The 22,889-nt window shown below is 36.5% G+C and overlaps 2 protein-coding genes across 8 annotated transcripts in view; both read left to right on the top strand.

Annotated features, from left to right (window-relative positions):
• Positions 1-20,412, top strand: part of adcy6b (adenylate cyclase 6b) — a 36,927-nt gene extending 16,515 nt beyond the window's left edge. For all 7 annotated transcript variants that reach the window (XM_043224806.1, XM_043224803.1, XM_043224802.1 and 4 more), the window contains 20 exons: positions 6,117-6,266; positions 7,843-7,964; positions 8,807-8,918; positions 9,988-10,115; positions 10,213-10,371; positions 11,027-11,168; positions 11,379-11,507; positions 12,811-12,839; positions 13,104-13,251; positions 13,370-13,467; positions 13,568-13,655; positions 13,762-13,878; positions 14,873-15,028; positions 15,216-15,391; positions 16,343-16,369; positions 16,643-16,775; positions 16,868-17,131; positions 17,431-17,635; positions 17,776-17,900; positions 18,748-20,412. In XM_043224806.1, coding sequence (XP_043080741.1) covers positions 6,117-6,266; positions 7,843-7,964; positions 8,807-8,918; positions 9,988-10,115; positions 10,213-10,371; positions 11,027-11,168; positions 11,379-11,507; positions 12,811-12,839; positions 13,104-13,251; positions 13,370-13,467; positions 13,568-13,655; positions 13,762-13,878; positions 14,873-15,028; positions 15,216-15,391; positions 16,343-16,369; positions 16,643-16,775; positions 16,868-17,131; positions 17,431-17,635; positions 17,776-17,900; positions 18,748-18,876 — 2,637 coding nt within the window. In that variant the 3' untranslated portion in view covers positions 18,877-20,412. The remainder of the gene's footprint in view (positions 1-6,116; positions 6,267-7,842; positions 7,965-8,806; positions 8,919-9,987; positions 10,116-10,212; positions 10,372-11,026; positions 11,169-11,378; positions 11,508-12,810; positions 12,840-13,103; positions 13,252-13,369; positions 13,468-13,567; positions 13,656-13,761; positions 13,879-14,872; positions 15,029-15,215; positions 15,392-16,342; positions 16,370-16,642; positions 16,776-16,867; positions 17,132-17,430; positions 17,636-17,775; positions 17,901-18,747) is intronic.
• Positions 20,413-22,088: 1,676 nt separating this feature from the next.
• Positions 22,089-22,889, top strand: part of galnt6 (UDP-N-acetyl-alpha-D-galactosamine:polypeptide N-acetylgalactosaminyltransferase 6 (GalNAc-T6)) — a 9,190-nt gene continuing 8,389 nt past the window's right edge. Inside the window, exon 1 of the mRNA XM_043225288.1 lies at positions 22,089-22,330. The gene's annotated coding sequence lies outside the window, so the exon portion shown is untranslated. The remainder of the gene's footprint in view (positions 22,331-22,889) is intronic.

Raw genomic sequence — 22,889 nt, 5'->3', positions numbered from 1 at the left:
AAGGTCAACGTGTTATGCACGAATTGTATGAGGAACTGTAAAGGGACACACCATATAATTCCGAATATAAATATTAGACTTTCATAAGCGCCTTTTATTAGAAAGAAATGACTGTGATAAGTCAACGGGTGTTCCTGAACTGAATTTCTCTTACCTGTTGGTTAACACCGAGTTAGTTTTTATTCCTCCCTTTTATGTTTATTATTGTTTTAATTTGTGATGATGTTTATTATTATTTATAATAATAATAATAATAATAATAATAATAATAATGTTTAATAATTATATATTTTTTTAATTGTTTTATTTTTTAAAGAGATAAAAGAAGCTCTTTAGTAAAGATAATTGGCTACTAGTGATGCTTATTGTTATCTATGAAAAAAGGCAGAAAAAGTGGTCAAGTATAGTGTGTGTGTGTGTGTGTGTATATCGGCCAACTAAGCAATTATCAAAATAATTGTTAGTTGCAGCCGTAGTCAGTTGGTACAGAAAATGACTTATTGAAAATTATTAAAAATATTGACTTATAGAAACGATTATTTGGCATGGTGTCCAAACAGCTCTTTTCCATACAGTCAGATGGTAACCAATTAGTTTCAGTAAATAACCACTTACAATTATTCGGGTTGACAGGAGAGTGAGAATTAGTCACACAAAATTAGTTGCATTATGAGTCGGGGCTTTGCTGAAATCTGCCTGATGAGTTTTCAAACTGGGGTCCTGGGACCCCCAGTAGACCCTAAGCTGTAAGGCAGTGCCAAGTTATAACAAATACACTTCATTATTGGATTAATGTAATTAATGTATTTAATTTAATAATTAAACATTTAAAATATGTAATGTATTCTAATAGTTATAGTACAAATACAAAGTTTTTATTAAGATAAAAAAACAGCAATGTAATAGAAACAAAATATTTTTCAAATTTTAAAGCATTAAATAAAAGCAAATAAACGGTACATTTAAAAGTAATGGAAATCTTCAGACCATTCTTTTGGGAATCAGAGTAGATATGTTTTGCCTAGTAGTTTCAGTAGAACCTTGCAACATTTAAGTGGATATGTCCGTTTCACACTGCATGTGCAAGCAAAGCGAAAACAGTTCACATGTCTAGTGTGAAACAAGCTTTAGTGAGGCATTTGGAGTGCTGACATGGCGTAGAAGCAGGTCAAGTGCTGGTAATCAGTGTTGAGGGGCCCTATATCTCAGCACTGAACGTCAAGACATCACACTCTTCCCCGAGGAAGCGCTGTGGTCTTGTGCCAGGACTGAGATGCTGTATGGGTGGGGTTCATAGAAAAAAAACATCTCCCAATGACTGTTTTCCAGATTATCCTATTAGGGAAGATGGTTGAGGAAGAGGACCATTAGCATAAAGCTTTGTTTTGAAAATCTCTCTTTGTCTCTGAGAGATATGCATTTATGTTTTAAAATCATGTTTCAGAAGTATTTCTTTCTTTATTTATTGAATGGCCTTGGTCCAGATTTGCTGAGCCCATTGTGTTTGGTGCCATTTTTCTCAAAGATCGCTCTACGGCTTCACTGCTCAGCTGAGACCAATTTTAGTTTGGCCCAAACTATGACTTAGTTCAGTGCCAAAAAGAGTCCAAGTCCTAATCTTTTTCTTTCTTTCTTTCTTTCTTTCTTGCTTTCTTTCTTGCTTTCTTTCTTTTCTTTCTTTCTTTCTGTCTTCTGTGTATTCCTCTTTCCTTTCCTTTCCTTTCCTTTCCTTTCCTTTGGCGTTCTTTTTCTTTGCTCCTTCTTTACTTTGTTCCTTAACAGACATTCATTTAAAAACCAAATGTGTTATTTTAATCTAAAACACTTTCTCCCTACTTTTCCCCTCTCTTTCTTCCATTTATTTTTTTTCCCCTCTTATTTATTTATTTTTCTTATTTATTTATTACTTCCTTTGTTCCAGCATAGTGACAAAGTGAACTGAGAGTTAATCCACCCTAGCGCAAGTCATGTTTGACAAAGTTAATCGTCTGGAAGTGACACCACTCCCCATTTAACTTGATGTTTTCAACTTGTGGTTGCCAAGACAGCAACAACATCTGGATGAATTTCTGCCTTGAATCATGGGAGCTGACAGCACATTTAAACCTTAAATGCCGTCATTATTTCATAGTAATGAAACATGTAATAACTTCGTAGTCAGTGAAATATATCTGCATCATTCAGAGAAGATGGCAAGAGCTTCACTTGATCACACACAGAGTGTAAATATTTCCTTTGTTAGTCTAGATTTCTTTCTGTTCCTCAAACTTTCTTGTATCTGCTTCACAATTGCTAACCTTGTGGCAGAGCTAAATTGTGCTATAAGCAGAAGAAAGTTTAGTTCACCACCTTATAAGACAATGTTTAGACTCTTTGGAAAGAGGAGTCCCTGTTAAAGAGGAAGGCAATTAGTGTTTCTGTGAATAAAGTCCCATCATCCTTCACTCTTTCCACACCAGCCCTGTTCCATACAATGTTTGTCAACAACACTATGAGAGGTATGTTATGGAAAAAATCGGTAATTGTGTGTACTATATATAAAAAAAAATCATTGCTTCACTGTAAGAAAAGGTTTCACATGTTTATGTAATGAATACAAAGGATTTGGAAAGTCTGGTCTTGGTCTGGTTTGGCTGTATGTCCATACTTTTTTAGAAACGAAGTTTTCCAGTCCTTGTCAGTCGTGATCAGCTTTCTCATGAGGATCAAATAAAACAGCAGTGTCTTTATTCTCTGACATTTCTAAACACACAGTCATCTAACACAGAAGCTGAATGCTCCATGTGTGGCTCATTGTCTCTCATACACACACACACACGCACACACACACACACACGCGCACGCTCTGTGAGTGATCTGACAGTCTCATTTAATCAGTTTTGCTGTGAGGTAAAAGCATGTGACATTTGTTCTGTCAGATCTGTCAGCTCAAATGTCAACCGCTTTTTTAAATTTACTGATATGATCTACTCTCAGTGTGATATAGATGAATTTAAGGGAGGGGGGGTGTATACTGGATGCTCCACGAATAAAACAGTGGCTCGTTGCAGTGTATGCTAATGCTAACAAAAAATGCTGTTCTTTTGAACTTGAACTGAAAAAATTCCACAGTTTCCACATAATATTGAGCAGCAGAACTGTTGCCAGCAATAACATTAACAGTAATAACATACGTTTTTTTCTTAAAGCAAATCCGCACATTAGAATAAATTCTGAAGGATCAAGTGACGCTGAAACTAGAAAGGCTGCTAACAATTCAGGTTTGCCATTACAGACATAAATTACATTTTATAATATATTAAAATAGAATTGAATATATGTTAAAAAGGCTAGCTTTAATGTTTTTGCTGAGCTTTTATTAAACGTCCTTTAAATGGTAGTGTATATTTTTTATTCACAAATGCTACGTCATTGATTGATTAGTGTTTTCGACCACATCGGTTTCAGCTTTTTTTTGGTATTTTTCTTTTAAATGAATGAACAATATGCATTTAATTAAAAACAAGATTAAAAATAATTACTCAGCGAGTGCTCACGTGGGATCCCATTAGAAAATTAAACTGCCACCATTAGGATAATCCACACATGCAACTGTTGTCTGTATAAAGACCATATCATTTTTATAATTTCACGTGTCCTTATCCAGAAAGTTACTCGAAGACAGACCCTGCTGTGGAGAAAATGCAGTTTGCCAGCACACTATATACAGGTCTGATATGAAATATGACTCTAATAAGAATCAGATATTATGAATCGAAATATTGCTAAATGTGAAAGCTAAAAGCTTATGACACATCCACAGAATCAACCAATGCATTTTGTTGTAACGTCAGTTTAGGTGAGGTGAGAATTACTTCTTACTTGATCAGTAAGAAGTAATTCTAGTAATACTTTGCTAGTTGACTAGTTAGGTTACTTACCTAATTTATTACTGGGCCTTTTCGGCCCACACATGGAGAATTAGCAGTCTGTCGTATTTGCCACATCACCACATTTTCCACGTCTGATCAGCTTGGTGGATCGGACCATTGGTATTAGCGCGAGTCCCTTGAATAGAACAGCCTTTTTTAGTTTTGGAAAACTTTTGCAACCCACACAACCCACCTTAATGCTAAAATTACGCAAACCGATAACGTCATCTGAGCAAATGGATGCCTGATGGGTCTGGCTTTTCTTCCTGAACTCTAAAATCTGAAGATGTTTGCACATTCACTCTAGGGGCACTTGAAAGAGGGAGTGGAGCTATTTTTCTGAAGCTCTGCCGTGCCATTTCTTGTCAAGTGGATAAATAAAGACCGTTCCTCTGGCAAAGAAGAAAACGCTTGTTGCAGAGAAATGGGCCTCAACAAATTCTCTCAGGCAAACTGATTCTGACTGATGGAAAATGATGACTGTTTGCTTGGGTTGTCGATGGTAGAAGCGTACTCTTACATGTTATAATCACTTACTGACCTTTGCGTTCACTGTCATATTCAATTTTTCAACTTATGTTATGACCATGTAAATCAGATAACATAGCTATATCAAGATACCAGGAAGAGACAGGACGCGATGTAATCTTCGAAACGCAACCCTAACAACATGAATAACAATTAAATAATTGGGGGGAATGTGCTTAATGGTCTTGAAATAGGCTTGACTTAGTTTAATTTGTTAGACATGTGACTTAGATATCTTTTAAGATTAACTTGCGCAAAAATGCTATCTATAAAGTACCTGTTACGCTATTCTCCGAAACCATTTGCAGTAAAAGCGCAAACCATCTTCAGTTCTTTTAAACACACTGGTTTGACCGCATACCATCGAATCCCCAGATACTTGTACTGATGTAAAGATAAAAGACCTGAAACACAAAGCTGGTCGCTGGATGCTTCTCATATTACTGCAGAAAGTAGGCGTAATTCCTTATACTATTACATTAATTGGTCTTCAGCTGTTTGGACCATTTCTGTGGGCTTTGTATTGTGTTGGTTTAAATGTCAACTGCCGACGGCACTGAAATGCTGAATAATGATTGAAAATAAGCAGCTTCAGTGATTGGCTGGCAAGAATCAATATAAACTCGCGGGAAACTGGCTGTTGCTGGAGGATAAGGAATGAAGTGTTTTGACTTACTTCTGAACAAAAACTTTTTCCAGTGTTCACTTTTCGGAGATATGGATTTCCAGACGTTTATTTTCAGTGTCGGGAAGCAACTTGATTCATGCAGTATGTCTTTTTGATACAGGATTTTTCCACACTGTGTTGGGAGTTCAGATTTCGTCTTTTATAAATGCCTGACATTTTGTATGATTGATTTTAGCTTGAGCGCTGTAAAACAGGCAGTAAGTACTACGGTAAACGGCCTTCAGTACCCCACCTCTACTCTGTGAGGTTCATGGCTGTTTCATTGTGTTCTCTGTTTATTCCTGATGGATGCTCATAGATCAAGAGGACTGAAGCCAATTTAGGACATGAGTCACCTTTTTGCCATTAAATAAGGCCAAAATGTTTGTGATATGTAGCCAGACATGGTTAAATTAGAAAGACGTAAATCTTCCTTAGTTTCCCTCTGGATTGGAAAAGATTTACTATTGGCTGACTGAGCTTGTCCTTTTTTTCCCCAAACAGATGTGCAGAGCATAGTCACATTTATTATTAATATATCATATGTTAGTATGTCACAATATAATAGTATTGTGTGTGTGTGTGTGTGTGTATGTATGTGTGTTTAACATACAATTCAAGTCCCATCAAAATCAAATAATATTCTTAATTTAAAATAGATATTTAAAAAATGTTAAATATTAAAAGTTTATTTTGTACTACCTATTAAATGACTGTATTCAAATTATTTTAACGTATCTCAATTGATTTTTCCAGACCACAGTGAATTAATCTTTCAGTCAGTAAACCACGTGTGTCATGAAGGTACAGCTTCAATTAAACTTAAATTCCATGGTTAATAATTATGAGCTAAGTTTATAAATTTAGTATAAAATAATGTCTGTGCTCACATTTACAGCAAAGCGTGACCCGTGGTGATCTCTACCATGGAATACAAACATAAATAGTCATTTTTATCTCACATCCAAAATTCCTAATTTTATTCCTCTTTTTTTTTTTCCTGTGTGCAGTTATGTGCCAACGCAATGATTTTCCTGTGTACCAACATCATTGGCATCTGCACACACTACCCAGCAGAGGTGTCTCAGAGACAGGCCTTCAAGGAGACCAGAGGATACATCCAAGCCAGAATACACCTTCAGAGAGAGAACCAGCAGCAGGTTGGCAAGCGCTCGAGTAAACAAACACACCTACCCGCCCGATACTTGTTTACCTCATGAATGTGCATGAAGCATGCTGATAACATGCTGTGCTTTAGCTCATAGTAAAACCTTGTGAGACCGTAAAACCTTGATTGAAAAGTTACAACTTTAAATGCATCCTATAAAGAGCCGCTGCTTCAGCCATACACAAAGCTTTAAAACATTGTCAAGTTAATAATAGTAGTATAACTTTTATGCACAAACCTTTGTGCACATACAGGCACATATTTATACAGTAATGTGAAAAAGTACATGGAAGACCATGGAATTCAATATGATGTCCTAAGGCTGATGATACAGTGGGCAACTTTAGGAAATGTTGTCATAAACGGTCAACCAGTTTAGACACAGGGCCCAAGACTGATCTAAATTATCCGGATAAAAATGTATGCATTTTCAATTGAAAGTGGCCAAGCAAAATTGCTCAAAAAGTTGCCGAGTTTATCATCAGCCTTAGGACATCATATTGAATTCCATGGTTTTCCATATCAAGACATCATAAACAATGATTTGGTTCTTGGCGGGTCTTAGAATTTGGAAAAAAAAAATCTCAGATGAACAACAACATATGACATATTGCACCATGTCATTACTTATTTAACAAAAAATAAAGCCAAATTGGAAAAGCTGTGTAGGATAAAGTTAGGACAACTTTAGTGATAGCATAGGACTTAAGAGTGTAAGTAGCAGACACGCATTGTTAATCTAATGCCTTTGAATAACTGATCATTTGCAGGTGTGAATAAAAACAGAAGTCTATAAAAACAGAAGTTTTAGCAGGTTGCTGGTCTGTGTGTTAACACAATGACAAGAAGGTAAGACAGTGTTCTTAGAAAAGCAATTGTTGCTGTTATCAGTGTGGGACGTACTATGTAATACGGCCATTTCCAAACTATTTGAAGCCCATCATTCTACAGTGAGGTAGATTATCCACAAGTGGAAGACATTTAAAAACAGACACCAATCCAGCCAGGATTGGACATCTTAGCAAATTCACCCTAAGATCTCTGTAACGCTCTGAGAAATGGCAGACAAACCAAGAACCTCGCCGCAGGCTCTACAGGCCTCAGTTCACATGTTAAATGATAAAGTCTGTAAATTCAACCAAAATCACAGGCTTCACTTAGCCTGTGCGAATGTGCCACACAAAATTCGGGTGTGGGGGGTAATTTCAAAAATAACACAAGGTCCCTACATGATACTAATCCTGTGTGAATAGAGCTTTTGTCACAAATAGCTTTTCCATCTCTGCTTTATTTTTGTTAACTAAATAATGACACCGTGTGATGTCATGTAATGTAGTGATGTAGTTCATCTGAGGTTCTATTTTGCTGAAGAACTGACAAAAAACAGATAATTTTTGATGTCATCATACAGAAAACCATGGAATTCAATTGGGTGTCCTAACTTTTTTCTCATTTTATATATATATATATATATATATAATATATATAAAATGGCAGCTACCCACACATACATGTATGTGTACATATACATACACATGCTTACTGGTGTCATCTGAAACCTGATCCAGGAGCGCCTGCTGCTCTCTGTGTTGCCAAGGCACGTTGCCATGGAGATGAAGGCAGACATCAACGCCAAGAAAGAGGATATGATGTTCCACAAGATCTACATCCAGAAGCACGACAACGTCAGGTACGCAAATGCCAAGACCAGCACATGGTGTCATACAGATACTGTTGCCAATGTTGTCCTCACACCTCCAGTATGAGAACCAACAGTGTTATAACACTCCGTCCCCACGTGATTAAAGCAGGCGACAAGTCTGGATAAAACACAGACACATTGGACACTGATACCGCTTAAGGTTATCTTTCCCAAGGCTGAAGCGATGTTGAATGCTTAAACGCAGATTAGTGTACTCGCTAGTCCTTGAGACGTGACTTTTCTGAGGGTCAAGTTGGGTTGTGGCTGCTTGTTATGATGTACCAGAAGTTACACAATCAATTAACAGAACGCTGTGTGAAATGACAGCAAGCCGCTTTAGTAATGCAGTTACAAGTTTGGAGCGCGTGGAATTCAACACTTTGTCCTGCGTAATCCCAGCCAGCTTGAAGCATCTGTGCTAGGAAAACTTGGATGTGTGAAAATGCTAGATGTCACAGACTGTGTAGGGATCCTGCTTTCCAAATGTTTTTGGTTTTTTTCAGCCGTTTATGAAGGCAACAGTGCCATCTGTTGTCGCGCGATAATGCGTCCGTACCGTGTGTCCATTCTGTCATGTCTTAAATTGTAGTTGATGAGCATCTATCCTCCTCATGGCTAGGAGGCCTTTAAGGACACCCGCCGAGTCCTGCTTTTTCTAATTGAAGGATAGACTGCAGTATTGAGAGTGGCCACCCTCTATTCAGAAAGTGAACTGAATCGATGTTTTTTCTCGGTTAGCCCATCAAACCAACTTCAGTGACCCAGACAAGGTGCTCGGTGATTATTGATCTCATTTTCTCTGTCTGTCTTTCTGTCTGTTCACGCAACAGTATCCTGTTTGCGGACATCGAGGGCTTCACCAGTTTGGCATCTCAGTGCACGGCTCAGGAGCTTGTGATGACCCTTAATGAGCTTTTTGCTCGCTTTGATAAATTGGCTTGGGTAAGTGGACAACATGAATTTTTAGTTTACTATTACAAAGTTATTATAAAAAAAAATCTTAATAAGTTAAATTAATAGTAACACTTGATAGGTAGCTATATACATATAGAATTTTGTGTATATACTGTGTGTGTGTGTGTGTGTGTGTGTGTGTCACTTCAAGCATAAACATGTTAAAAAATGTTGATGTTTTTCTTAGAAAGTCATCAACCCATTTTTAGCAATAACTAATAATGTGCCTTGTTTTGTGCTCAGTATTGACAAGCTAATAATTATTATTTGATTGCAAGTAACTTTTAAAATGGTCAACAATAAAATGTATACTATTTGTGCCATTTTGCCTAAATGGAATATAATGGATAGATTCTACTCATATAACAAACTATAGGAGGTGAAGTAATTTCTTTAGATATGACCAGTTTGTTTATACAAGATGTCAAATAGGACATTCAAGATTCATTCATTTATATTAATTGAATGCCACAGAGAAACCAGTTTGTTGCTTGTCAAGAAATGTTGTGAAAAACATATCTTAACAGAATATCCCATTTTAAACATTAGACTGTTTTACTCAGAAAATATATTAAATTACATTTTAAAAAGGTCTTTTTGAGAAAATGTTTTTGATTTAGTTTTTAAATCGTTGTTTAAATTCTATATAAATTTAGATTACATATGATTTCTAATTTAAAAAATGAACATGCACAATTAAATATGTGGTTATATTTTACTTTAAGGTGTTACAGTGTAATTATATAAGTAGTGAGTAATAGTAATTCACTACATGTACTTACTATATGGTTATTGTTTGACTTAGGGTTACTTGCATGTAATTCTGCATAATTTATTGTACGTGCATGTAACATGTAACAAGGACACCTTAAAATAGAGTGTTACCAAATATCCTGATAAAATGAAAAACAATCCTCGAGAAACAGACGATATGTTAATAAAAACCATTTTTTAACATGCAGCCACCCAGAAGGATGCTAGCATCATAACATCCTATTAGTGAGGATTTCCGCAATAAGAGTTGCATAAATGTGCTGTGTTATGTCTGAATTCTTAGGAAAACCACTGTCTGCGGATCAAGATCCTGGGGGACTGTTATTACTGTGTGTCTGGACTTCCGGAGGCAAGGGCAGATCATGCGCACTGCTGCGTGGAGATGGGAGTAGACATGATTGAGGCCATCTCGTACGTTGTTCTTCACATTATTTTCTGCATTGATGTCTCTTCCTCATCAACACGTTTTTTTAAAATTTAAAATGCATGCATGTTGCTCCATGCGCAGATTGGTGCGAGAGGTCACGGGAGTGAATGTGAACATGCGCGTGGGAATACATAGCGGCCGTGTGCACTGCGGGGTGCTCGGCCTACGCAAATGGCAGTTTGACGTGTGGTCCAACGATGTCACACTGGCCAACCAGATGGAGGCGGGAGGTCAAGCAGGGTAAAAGTGAACACCACCCATCAAAAATCTGATCAGTAATAAGCTTTCCATTCAAAGTCGGCTGTAAAATATGTAGATCTGTGTTCGGCCTCAGGCCTTCCGAAATGTAGATGCAATTTAGCATTTCATCTCTTGCTCACCAATGGATCATCTGTAGTGAATGGGTGCCGTCGGAATGAGAGAAAGTTGATCAAACAAGTACAATAATAATACAAGCTTCATTTAATCCTTCACTTTCGGCTAAAATTAAAGATCTGATTTATATCTTATTTTTCATAGATAAAAATATAATTTTCTTAAATACATGCATGTGTGTGTATTTATATACACAGTACACATATTTCCACGTGTTTATATATTAAATATTTATATTTATAAGAATATAAATGTGTACATACTTGTAAATATTTTCAACATATATAACGCATGGGTGTGTGTATTTATATAAATATACACATACATATATGTTTTTAGTGCTCTCATTCTGACGGTACCCATTGGTGAGCAAGTCATGTAATGTTAAAATGTTTCTATGAAAAACAAATTCATTTATGTTTGGATGGCTTGAGGGTGAGTAAATTTGCACAAAGTTTTCATTTATTGGGTGACAAATTCTTTTTAGTAGTAAAACTCCTAATGTGGTGAATGTCTGCAGGCGGATCCACATCACCAAAGCCACACTGCAGTATTTAAATGGTGACTATGAAGTGGAACCAGGTTTTGGAGGGGAGAGAAACGCATACTTGAAGGACAACAACATCGAGACGTTTTTTGTCCTGGGCTGCAGTCAGAAAAGGGTCAGTCAAATGTAATCATATGGACATTGTTTATACAAAAACTCTGTATCTCGAATGCGTAATATTTGGAGGTGAGGGCTGTGTTTTGTTGTGCCTTGATACAAATGACTGAATTTTCCTTTGGGGATCAATAAAGTTTCTATTTATTTTAGTTTGCTGGAGTACGGTTTAATTTCCTGTGTGTGTCCTTGTGCCAAATTTCTCTTGCAGAAAGAGGAAAAAGCAATGATGGCTAAGATGCAGCGTGCTAGAGCCAACTCTTCAGACGGTCTGATGTCGCGGTGGGTTCCTGACAGATCTTTCTCCAGGACTAAAGATTCCAAAGTCTTCAGACAGATGGTGAGGTCCGCTCTCGCTCCGCCTCTGACAGCTCAATGCCGTCTGATCTCCCCTGCACTTCTTTATGAGTGTAGCAACAAGTCATAATTGAAGCAATTTTCTCCGGAGCTTGGCAGTGCCTATGTGTGAATTGCTTTTTTCCCCTTTCCAGGCGATGACTTTTCCATCAGTTTCACACAAAAAAAGCATGGACAGTAATAGAGTGACAAATAAATATTGTGTCACCCGTTTTGATAAGAAAAGAACGAGTGCACAATACGGACAGATTATTATTTCAAATAGACGTTTTTTTGTAGAGAATTAATTGGTTTTCCAGTAGATTTTTACTGCGTGTTTATTCATATGATTTTAATAAAATATTTATAAAAATACAAGCATCCAAAAATTCTGTTATACATGCAAAAGTGCTCATATACACACATTGCTGATACGATTCAAAAAAAGTTATTATTTAATGTAAAAACATCTTTAAAAATGTTTTAATTTGTTTGAACCTTTAAAATTAAAAAATATTTAAATGTATATGCTTTTAAATATTGAAAAAAATACAAAATGTAATAAAAAAAAGGGTTATGGTTTTCATATTATGGTTTGTTAAAACGTTTTAGGGTAAGAAAACGTAATTAGATTAAAACACCTTTCAATATATATTCTTCCAAAAAATATGTAAAATAATGCTGCATTGTAAATTAAAATCATTTTATGTGCGTGTTTATATACTGAAAGTTTATTATAAACTAAAATACAATGTATTATCTTACGAGTAGCTATCGTCTCTAATCAGTATTTTTGTGCAAAACGTACATAACGTCCTTGAAATAATTAATGCAACCTTTTGTCTTGAAATACGATCATATGAAAAAACAATTGTCACTATGGTAAGAAAACATAAGGAAATGAAAACTTATTTCAAATTATTCCTTCAAAAACTATGCATGCAAATGTACTGTTAATGAAAAATGTTTATGTATTGCTTTATGTATACTATTCAAAATGCATACTACAAATTTACCAGTATGTTTGTATAATATTAGGCAGTTTTGATTTTCAAGCACATTTATTTTTTTGTTTAAGAATGTTTTTTCTGGAAAACAGGAACATGATGTAAGACCCATTTCTTGTCTCTGTCAAGTTCTCACTCTCTCGCTCTGAATGTAATTTGAAGTCCCTGAGTGTTAATTAAAGCAGCAGTGGCTCTGTGGGGTTGTCCTCGGAGCTGTCTGAGATGAAACCCAGAATGTGTTTTTCTACTTCCACTGTGTTTTTACTGCCCACTATAACTAATCTACCTGTCTGTTTTCAGGGCATAGATGAAGCCTCCAGCAAAGATAAGTGAGTTCTGCTTTTATTAGGACACAAATCCATTCTCTCTGGCTCTGAAGGGGCTCGCGGGTTAGATTTCACAGGCTGTTTTTGCGATCTGCGAGTTGCTTTAGAAGCCAACATAAAATGTGTGGTCTAGAGTAGGTTTCAAGCAAGTTTGGTCACCGCTAATGCAAATTCATTCATAACTGATTAAAAATGGTAGCTTATGTTATGCGTTTTATGAGGTATATTAATGCCTTACAGTGATGTAACTGTATTTGCTCTCTCCAGCCGCTGCGCCCAGGAGGCCCTGAACCCGGAGGACGAGGTCGATGAGTTTTTAGGACGTGCCATCGATGCTCGAAGCATTGACCAGCTGCGGAAAGACCACGTCAAGAAGTTCCTGCTCACATTCCAAACACCTTTTCTGGAAAAAAAGGTCCGTAGACGGCTTGTAAAATGTGTTTAACACTGTACAGCTCTGACACAACATTTACAAACTCAGAGTACTAAAAAAAACCAGAACTGCTAACAATAACAACTTTTTGTGCTTTTAGTATTCAAAAAAGGTGGATGATCGTTTTGGTGGTTATGTGGCCTGTACACTAGTCGTCTTCTGCTTTATTGTTTTTATACAAGTCATCATATTTCCACAGTGAGTGAAGAAGTATTCTTTAATGATTTAATGTTAAGATATATATATATATATTTGTTATATTATACATCGAGTTGGTGTTGTGTATTTTGTCTTGCAGTACACCATTAATGCTGGGCATGTTCATCAGCATCTTTATTATTCTCGCCCATGTCCTCTTTATATGTGCCATTTACTCCTGTGTTAAGGTCAGTTACTACCTCCCTTGGTCCTTAACATTTATGCATCTAAAAATCTAGACTGCGTTTTTAAATGAAGCAAATGTGCAATCCATGATTTTTGTCTCTCTTTCAGCTTTTCCCCGTTACCTTGCAGACAGTGTCAAAGAGGATTGTTCAGTCCCGTGTCAATAGCACACTCGTCGGAGCCTTTACAATTCTGCTTCTTTTCATCTCTGCCTTTGTTAATATGGTAGGAATTTGATCTGAGTCTGATGCTTGGTGGGAAAGGAAATCCTTTGTCAGTTATTTATTTATTTCTTTATTTATTTATAGCCCCCTGCATGTCAGTGTAATTCTACACGAGCATGAGCACTAATTTCCCAAGTTGAGCTTGGTTTTCACTTTGATTTAGTGTCACTTTGATTAATGTTGGTTTATTTATTTATATAAATAGGTGGAGATTACACGATAAACAGCAAAATAAAATATATTTAATACGGTCCTCATTTGAAATCTGAAAATGCTGTTGCTGCCATTTAAATAACAATAATAATATTAAAAAAAATACAAATAAATATAAATAATGTGCATGTACTTATAGCTCTGTAATGCAGGACTTAATATTATCCTGGATTAATATTTTTAGGATTATTACAAGTTTAATAATGATTATATGCTCAATTGACTAAAATTAATTTCATGTTTAAAGGGGTCAGGCCCTTTCTTTGTTTGTTTCTTTTTATTTTGTACTGCAATGTTTTCAAGATTTTTTACATCAAAAAACATCATTTGGAACTAAGCTATTTTCTGTCCTGTTTTTAACCCCTCATCAGACCGTTCTTTTTGAATAATCATGGCAGTTCTGTAGACTACTGCTACGATTGGCTAACAGTCGTGTAAGTTTGACAGCCTACATTCGTAAAAGATGGACACTGCTGTGATTTAGGTCAAAAACCCGACACAAAGCGATAGTGAACAAGTAATAAAGTTACTCGCACTTGTGAGTTGCGACGTTACTGCTGGATCCAATACAGTCACCACGACACCATCTTTTAGTTTCAGTCTTTCTAAAAACATGCATCAATTTATGCCTTGTTTGTAAACAAACCCATGGTAAAATTAAGTGAACAAAGTAATAAGTTCTTACTGTTCGTGACCCCTTTAATCTAACACACATTGTGCACATTTCTGTTGTTTCGCACTTCTAAATGTTCTTTTGTTTTTAACAAAAAAAACTCTGTCAGTTTACCTGTGACCGGGAGGATCTGCTTAAATGTGTGGCTGAACAGCTGAATATTTCTGACTCTGTCACACTGTGCCTGCTGTATAATCTGACTGGACCAATAGAGGACCCCTTCTTCTTGTGTCCCAGGCAGCCTTCAGCATGTCCTCTACCCGAGGTCAGTGTGTGTGTCCATCTGTACATGTATGATGTGCATATATATGTCTCCCTACTGCATCAACCGTTTCTTGCTCACTGAGACCCATTATAATTTTTTAAGCAAAAACTCGTTTAACGTTAATGATTTGGCCCCTGTTTTTACGGTGAAGGCATGTTGTATGATAGTGTTTCTCCTGTGCTTCTAGTATTTCACATACAGCGTGCTGCTGACTCTGCTGTGCTGCTCAGTGTTCCTGCACATCAGCAGTATAGGCAAGCTGGTCCTCATGCTCTTCATCCAGGTCTTCTTCCTGCTGCTAGTGGAGTGGCCTCTAGTCACGATGCTAGACAACGCCGACCTGTTGGTCACCGCCAATGCAATGTGAGTGTTATCCTCCGCAAACACAGTGGATATGTGAACGTCATCTTGTAATGTCAGTGGCATTAGATGATCCATACTAAAATGATCATCAGTACAAAGTACAGACTTGGTTGCGTATCTGCATATTATGTCTAAAGTATGTCTAATACAATGAAACAGTATTTAGAAAAAAACAACTAAAAAAACTACTTACTGCTTTTGATTTCTGTACAAAATCTAGTAGTAAAAACTACTAATCTCTTGATTTCTGTATAAAATCTAAATTAATATTAATATTAATATTTAACTCTTTAAATACTGGAGTCTATTCTGTTGCATATTATTATTCATATTTTTTTTTTTTGCTCTGGCATTGGTTTTAATATTGAGTTAATAGAACATTATAATAGAAAACAATATTATAATCCATGTATAATCCGTATGAGACATTTGTGTCAAAAAACATTTGTGCCATTTGTGCCTTTTTGAGGTTTAAAAACTGCTAAAATGGGCAGTAGTTGTAATATTCAGTTTTCAGTCGCAAAATACAGTCATTGTTTTTTGTCTTGACAAAGCTGCTTTATGTGTGGTCAAAAAAATTAAGAATGCATTTTGTCAGTTTTCACTGTTTTAATATTTTAGTCATTTTATTAGAAATTTAAGGACCCAAAACATTTGACAGCTAATGCATGGTTAAATAACATTTTAGTTGTATGTTTTAAAAGTTTATGTAGAATTAAAAAATGATGAATGGGCAAATGCAAATGGGACTGAAGTTACTTATTATAAAATGCAATAGTATTTAATATGTTTCTATTATATTACTCTGTCAAAAGATTTAAATGTATTAAATTAAATAATGTATATGTTATAAATATAACCTTCTAAATTGAATGACCCATATTTTTTCTAGGTGTTTAATTTTAGTAGTTCATGTTGGTCACTAATAGAAATATGTCTGTTTTTCCACAGGTATTCTTTCAATGAAACAAATTATTGGTGAGTTCATGCTTTATTTTGCAATATGATTGTAAGTTTCAGATTGATGGTTCAAAGGTAGAAAGAAATGTAAAATATGAGCACATATTAGATTCCAGTGTAATGTGCATTGTCTCCTCTTTTCAATTCTGTCAGCATATTTCCAAAACTATTTACTGTATATATGAGTTAATTGCAGTATAAGCTGCAACACAGAAACTTTACTCTGCTCCTCATCATGTTTTTGTACTCTGACAAACTCCAATCTGTACGTGTTGTTGTTTTCCCACACAGCCAGGAAATGGTGACTAAAGTGTCTCTGAGGGTGTCGATTCCAGTGATCCTCACTGTATTTGTACTGGCTCTCTATCTGCACGCACAGCAGGTCGAGTCCACGGCACGCCTTGACTTCCTGTGGAAGCTACAGGTGTGTAGCCCGTCTCTGAATCGGTCGCTTAACGAAAATACATTTTCAGTAGGATACCAACGTATATTCCATGACTTGTCATTCTTCACCAGGCCACTGAAGAGAAAGAAGAGATGGAGGAGCTGCAGGCCTACAACCGTCGTCTCCTTCACAACATCCTGCCCAAAGATGTGGCTGCCCACTTCCTCGCGCGAGAACGGCGAAACGATGAGCTGTACTATCAGTCGTGTGAATGTGTGGCAGTTATGTTTGCCTCCATAAGCAACTTCTCAGAGTTTTACACTGAACTGGAGGCCAACAATGAGGGTGTGGAGTGCCTGAGACTGCTTAATGAGATCATCGCTGACTTCGATGAGGTGAGAACCTTGTTTGACCTGCTTCGGCAATGGAAGTATCATTTTGCCATGTCAGAATTTCAGAAGTCTGTTGAATTTTACAGTAGCCTTTGGTTTTATACTGACACCTACTGGTGTGGAGACAAAAGTTCAACGTAAAAGCTAATGTTCTTGCTTACCAATTCCACTGTACAAGTTACAGTATTCATCACGCATGATTAATTTAATCCATGACCAAATGTGTTTTACAATTTGGAGGTTACCAAAACAAAGCAAATAAAACATTCCTGCCACCATGTTATCTTCTTTACTGTTAATAGATAATTTCTGAAGAGAAATATAAGCAGCTGGAGAAGATCAAAACTATCGGTAGCACTTACATGGCAGCATCTGGATTGAACGACTCAACGTACGACAAAGAGGGCCGCACACACATTCTAGCTCTTGCCGATTATGCCATGAGGCTACGCGAACAGATGAAGTACATCAACGAACACTCATTCAACAACTTTCAGATGAAGATAGGTAAGTAGGTCTTCACCGTGAACTTTACCTGATATATTTAACTTGGAAAGTGCAAAGACAAGTGTTTATGAATTGGCTTGCAGACTCAGAGGCTCGGGGGTTTGTTAGAGCAGACAGTGACAAATGTATTTTTACCACAGGTTTGAACATTGGGCCAGTGGTTGCTGGTGTGATTGGAGCCAGAAAGCCTCAGTATGACATATGGGGTAACACAGTGAATGTGGCCAGTCGCATGGACAGCACAGGTGTTCCTGATCGTATCCAGGTAACCACAACATAATAAACTCTCTGCTTATACAAGACTATTTTTGGCAAAACACAGCTTAGAATCCCCGATTAATTTCTTCCTTCAAATGTGCAACGCTATACATCAATTACTATGTTGCATTTATAAAGATGGTGCTGCCCTCTCTCTTCATGTTACTGCAATTGCAATTTTGTGACTTCATAGCTTCTTATTTATTACTTAAAGTGAAACGAGAAATTAAAAATAGTGACGCTGGACGTCTTGAGCCTTTGGGCCAATTTTGTAACAGTAGCCAAGAAACATTGCATGGTTTAAAATTATTAATTTTTCGTTGATGCCAAAAATCATTTCAATTTCATTAAGATATATCGTACATTTCTTACCATAAGTATCAAAACTTCATTTTTTATTAGTAATATGCATTGCTAAGAACTTAATCTGGGCAACTTTAATCGTTATTATCTCTGTACTGTGTTTTTAGCACCCTCATAAGTCTCAGACTGGTTTTATGGTCCAGGGTCACAATTACCTTAAATTTCGAATTACTTTCTTCTCCAGTTAAACGCGTAGAATTTGTTAGTTGATTTCTCTGAAAAGTGTATTCACTGACTCTGGATGTTTAAACATGTTGCTCTGTTAGTTTGAGCATCTCGACCAGACTGGCATAGCAACAATGCTTTAACCAGTGGCCTGATTGGGGCGTGGCTACCTGTTTATCCAACCAATGGCAGACAGTTGAATTAGCCATTTGAAAACTACATTTGTTTTTACAATTCCCTTTGGTGCTGCAGAAATTGCAGACCTCATCTTTGGTTTTTGGCTAATTAGATTTCAGTGTGTAATGTGGTGTTCTTTATTCCTATAGGTGACCACTGACTTATACCATGTACTAGAAAGTAAGGGCTACCAGCTGGAGTGCCGTGGACTGGTGAAAGTGAAGGGGAAAGGAGATATGACCACTTACTTCCTCAACAGTGGTCCTGTCTGCAGTTAACACTGACCAAATGCCTCTCAATGCACTGAAATGAAGGAAGGACAACAAAAGTCTCTGGATGGGATTTGAGTAGATCCAAATATAACCACTCACTCAAGTTCTCTAGCTCACAAGCATTAGTGGGCATGTGTGGTGTGTGTGTGTGTGTGTGTGTATATATATATATATATATATATATATATATATATATATATATATATATATATATATATATAAATATATATATAGGCACCTATTGGGAATAATGAGATGTGCTCTACCTGAAATATTTGATGAAGAACTGTTGCCTTAGATGGAGAAGACTTTGAAAAAAAATTGGTTTTCTTTTTTATTTTGTGGGAAAGACTTCTTCCATACCAAAATTTGAATTCTTTATTTATTTTGACAGGTTTTAAACCATGTAAATAAAAATGATTATATATGCAAGCATCAAGAAGCAAGAATAAACTGACCAAAGAACAAAGTATTTGATATAGGAACACTACACACGCCTGGTAAACTGTTTGAAATGTCAGAACAAGTGTTACTTTTTTTCTGGTTTTCCTTTTTTGGCCTCCTGTCAGTCTCTACCACATTGTATTCTATTATAAACACTAAAGCAAAAAAAAAAAAAAAAAAAACACCTGTCTTCATCGAAGGCCTTAGAAACCAGAATCCTTGTATTTAAAGTTTGTATGATTTATGAGTGATCCACATGTTTTTCCCTTTTAGTATTTGTGTACAAATGAGGTAAATGAAGAACAAGACTAGAACTGGACACATTTTCCTGGGTCATTTGTTCATGTGTGTGGACTCTGTGTAAATGTGTGTCTGTTATCTTTAAAAGGGCATAATGGCTCACTGTGAGGTTTATAAAAATTAATTTCAAATAGGTTTTTTTTTTGCCAGATGAAGTGCTAATTAGATTAGAATTCTTTGCATTTTTGTGTTCAACTGTTAACTGATGTCTTTTCCTTCTCATTTGAGTGTTACACAAATTGCAGCTCTTCATTCATTAATGTATAAATCAGTGAAAAAATGAACCCAAATATGACCAAGACCTCATGCAATTCCAGCACTGTACGGTCAGCAACGGGATCTTAAGACCCTTGTAAATGTGTAAATTGTGCTGACAGAGGCCCGTTGGGTTTAGCGGTTGCTGACAAAAGTGGCTGGACTGGAAAGTTGTTTGTTTGACAGTGTTCGGCATAAGTTCATTTCAGCATTTCCTCATGAGCGCTCTTAGTCATGCTTGCACATTTGTCAACATTTTGAAAAATTATGCAATTACTGGTCAAATAGGTTTTAGCGCTGCTGCAGAGTATTTTTGTCATATTCTGGAATTTACCATTCCCACTGTATAGATGCATCTTGATGATTGTGTCGCAAGAAACATCCTTCACCGTCCTTAACATGAATTTCCCAATATGAATGTACATGTATGTTTAACATTTTCACTTTGTCATAGACATAAAAGCACATATGGTTTTTAGTTCAAATATGTTTGTGGTACATGGACCTTTCAGGACCTTTTTCCATTAAAAGGTGGCAAATCGATAAATTGGGTGTTTTATTTAAGCATAAGATATCTGTATACAAACAACACTAGTATGTTCCCTCTTGTCATTCATTGTTTTAATTTTAAACACAAGTGAACATACTGGCCACAGTCATATGCTGGAAAAAAAGGTTAAATATTAGGCACTTTCCACAAATATAGTACAAAATTGAATAGGCCATTTTCATTTGATAATTGAAGTTTCAGTGTTACACATATTCCACTGCATGTAGTGAAGAGATTTGCATACTTGACCTACGGGAAGTTGGTTGTACTAGGAATGCAAACAGCAAAATGTGTGTGTGCAGCAAACAGGTGTGTGTGAGAGAGATCATTAATATTTGTTTTTGGTTTTTTCAGTTATATGCTATCTATGCAATACAGTGAATACTGCACTTTTTGCTGCATACATTTTTGCTACATTACATATATTATACCCTTATGGGGGTCTAAGCCCCCCTAAAATTTTAAATACTACATTCAAGATACATTTTATGTTAATTTTTTTTTTTTTTTTTTTTTTTTTTTTTTTTTTTTTACCATGAATACATAACGATACAGATGTGCAAATTCTGGCTACATCTAACCTACATTTGACGTTTTTATCAAAGAAAAATACGCCACTTAAATTAAAATGAAGAGTAATTCAAATTATTACAGTAATTGATTCAATTCTAAATATCGTTATTTTATATTTTTTTTGAACATACTAGGTATAACATGTGGAAGTGATGAATAGAGTGTAGTCTACACATCGTGGACAATGGGGTGTGCCATTTGTTAAACGTTTCCTTTTATTTTCAACCTTTATACTGTGCATCAAGAGAATTTAATACCTCAAAACGAAGCAGGTAGACAGACAGGCCATTGTTGGGTGTGAGTGGCTCTAATGATTGTTGTGTTAATGGACTCTTCTCTTTGTTCATGCTCAGCTTGGTGTCTTTTCTTCAAGTAGCAGCAGTCTCATGTCAGTCGATAGTTTGTAATCACGATTCTCTCCTACAGAAGTACCGACCCCATTTCCTCTTGGCCTGCCTTTCTCAAATGTCTGAATAAATCTGTATTCGGTTACACGTACGCGACACAATAGGCATTGAATTTAATTGCGTCTCAGTTAATAATTTATATTTGTTGAGGTATAGTTTGTTAACTTATCACTTCCTTTCCTGATCCTTAATTAAGTAATCGCCGTCATCCAATTTTAGACAAACGCAAAGCAACACAGAAATCTCCCTAAGGTTAAATGTTTAAAATTTTCACTCCGCTGAAAAAAAAAAATCTGTTATCCCACACTGAAAACATTTGTTGAGAATTCCTGTACCTCTACAGCGAATCATCCTCGTTTACTTCTATAGACTGACTGAACCACTTTGATTCACTGAATCTCCACTTTGAAGCGCGTCTGCTTTTTACTTGTGAGGAGATGCGTGAGGTGCTTAAACTATTTCAGCAGTTTCGTACACGCAAAACGACTTGTTTTGAACGAGTCGGTTGATGAATCCTGACTCACAAAAAGACAAGTCGCTACCCGCTGTCTTACGGATCTACTGCAAACCTTGAAAGAATCTTTTTGGTGAACGCGAACCCACTCAACAGATTCGAATCACCGAGATGAATCAAAATCCCCATCATCACTAGACGGAAGCTCCGGCTTTAGGACCCAGGCGACTCTCAATCATTTGAACGAATGGCACCTGTTGCGTTCAAAGGGAAGCCGGGAGGCCAGTGCGGCTGGTCGCGTGAAACCGTCGCGAGCTTAGTGAACCCTATAGCTCTAAAACTCGAAGTTACAGAGTAACAACATCCGTCCATCGACTCGCAGCTCGAAAAAACGGCGTCTCGTTAGACGAGGAACGGCGTATCTCTCCATATAATCTGCCTCGGGGAGAAGCACATGATTGACTGAAATTATTACAGGTAAGTTTCGAAGATTTAAATAAATAAGTGATTTATTTGTTTCGAAGTGTTCCGCGCGACCTCGGCGTACATCCTCCTTTCCTCCTTGACACGAGCGGGTTTCGTCTTTATTTTTAATAGTGTGAGTTACCCCTTTCTAGCACACAAAAGCTCGTTAGTCGTTCATTATCTTCATTTACTCGAAAACGAGGCTCCTAGAGGGCTGAGAAAGGTTAACATTTGCGTCGTACTGTGAAACTGTTAACCATCACATACTTTTCGCTCACTTCCTTATTTATTCAGATAAGTTTCGCTCAGTTGTCATGTTGCGTGGCATTAATTTATGGTTAAAACTTTAAGGAAGTGCTTGGAGTTTGCATAATTTGCGAAACGCTGCCATTATTCATTAAGGAAGAATGCAGTTTAAGCAATATTTTTTACTTCACATCTTGTGGTCGCGATAATGATGTCCTTATGAGCTCATAACCATTCAAGTATTAATGCAGGAGAACCAGTTTTAGTCTGAATGATTGGTTGAGTCTGAACGCCTACGCAGAAGAATAGCAGAAGTCGGGCCGAC

The sequence above is a fragment of the Puntigrus tetrazona genome, chromosome 23 (genome assembly GCF_018831695.1).
Source record: "Puntigrus tetrazona isolate hp1 chromosome 23, ASM1883169v1, whole genome shotgun sequence".
Taxonomy (NCBI): domain Eukaryota; kingdom Metazoa; phylum Chordata; class Actinopteri; order Cypriniformes; family Cyprinidae; genus Puntigrus; species Puntigrus tetrazona.
Note: the sequence above shows the minus strand (reverse complement) of the source record. Positions and strands in the feature narration are given on the sequence as shown.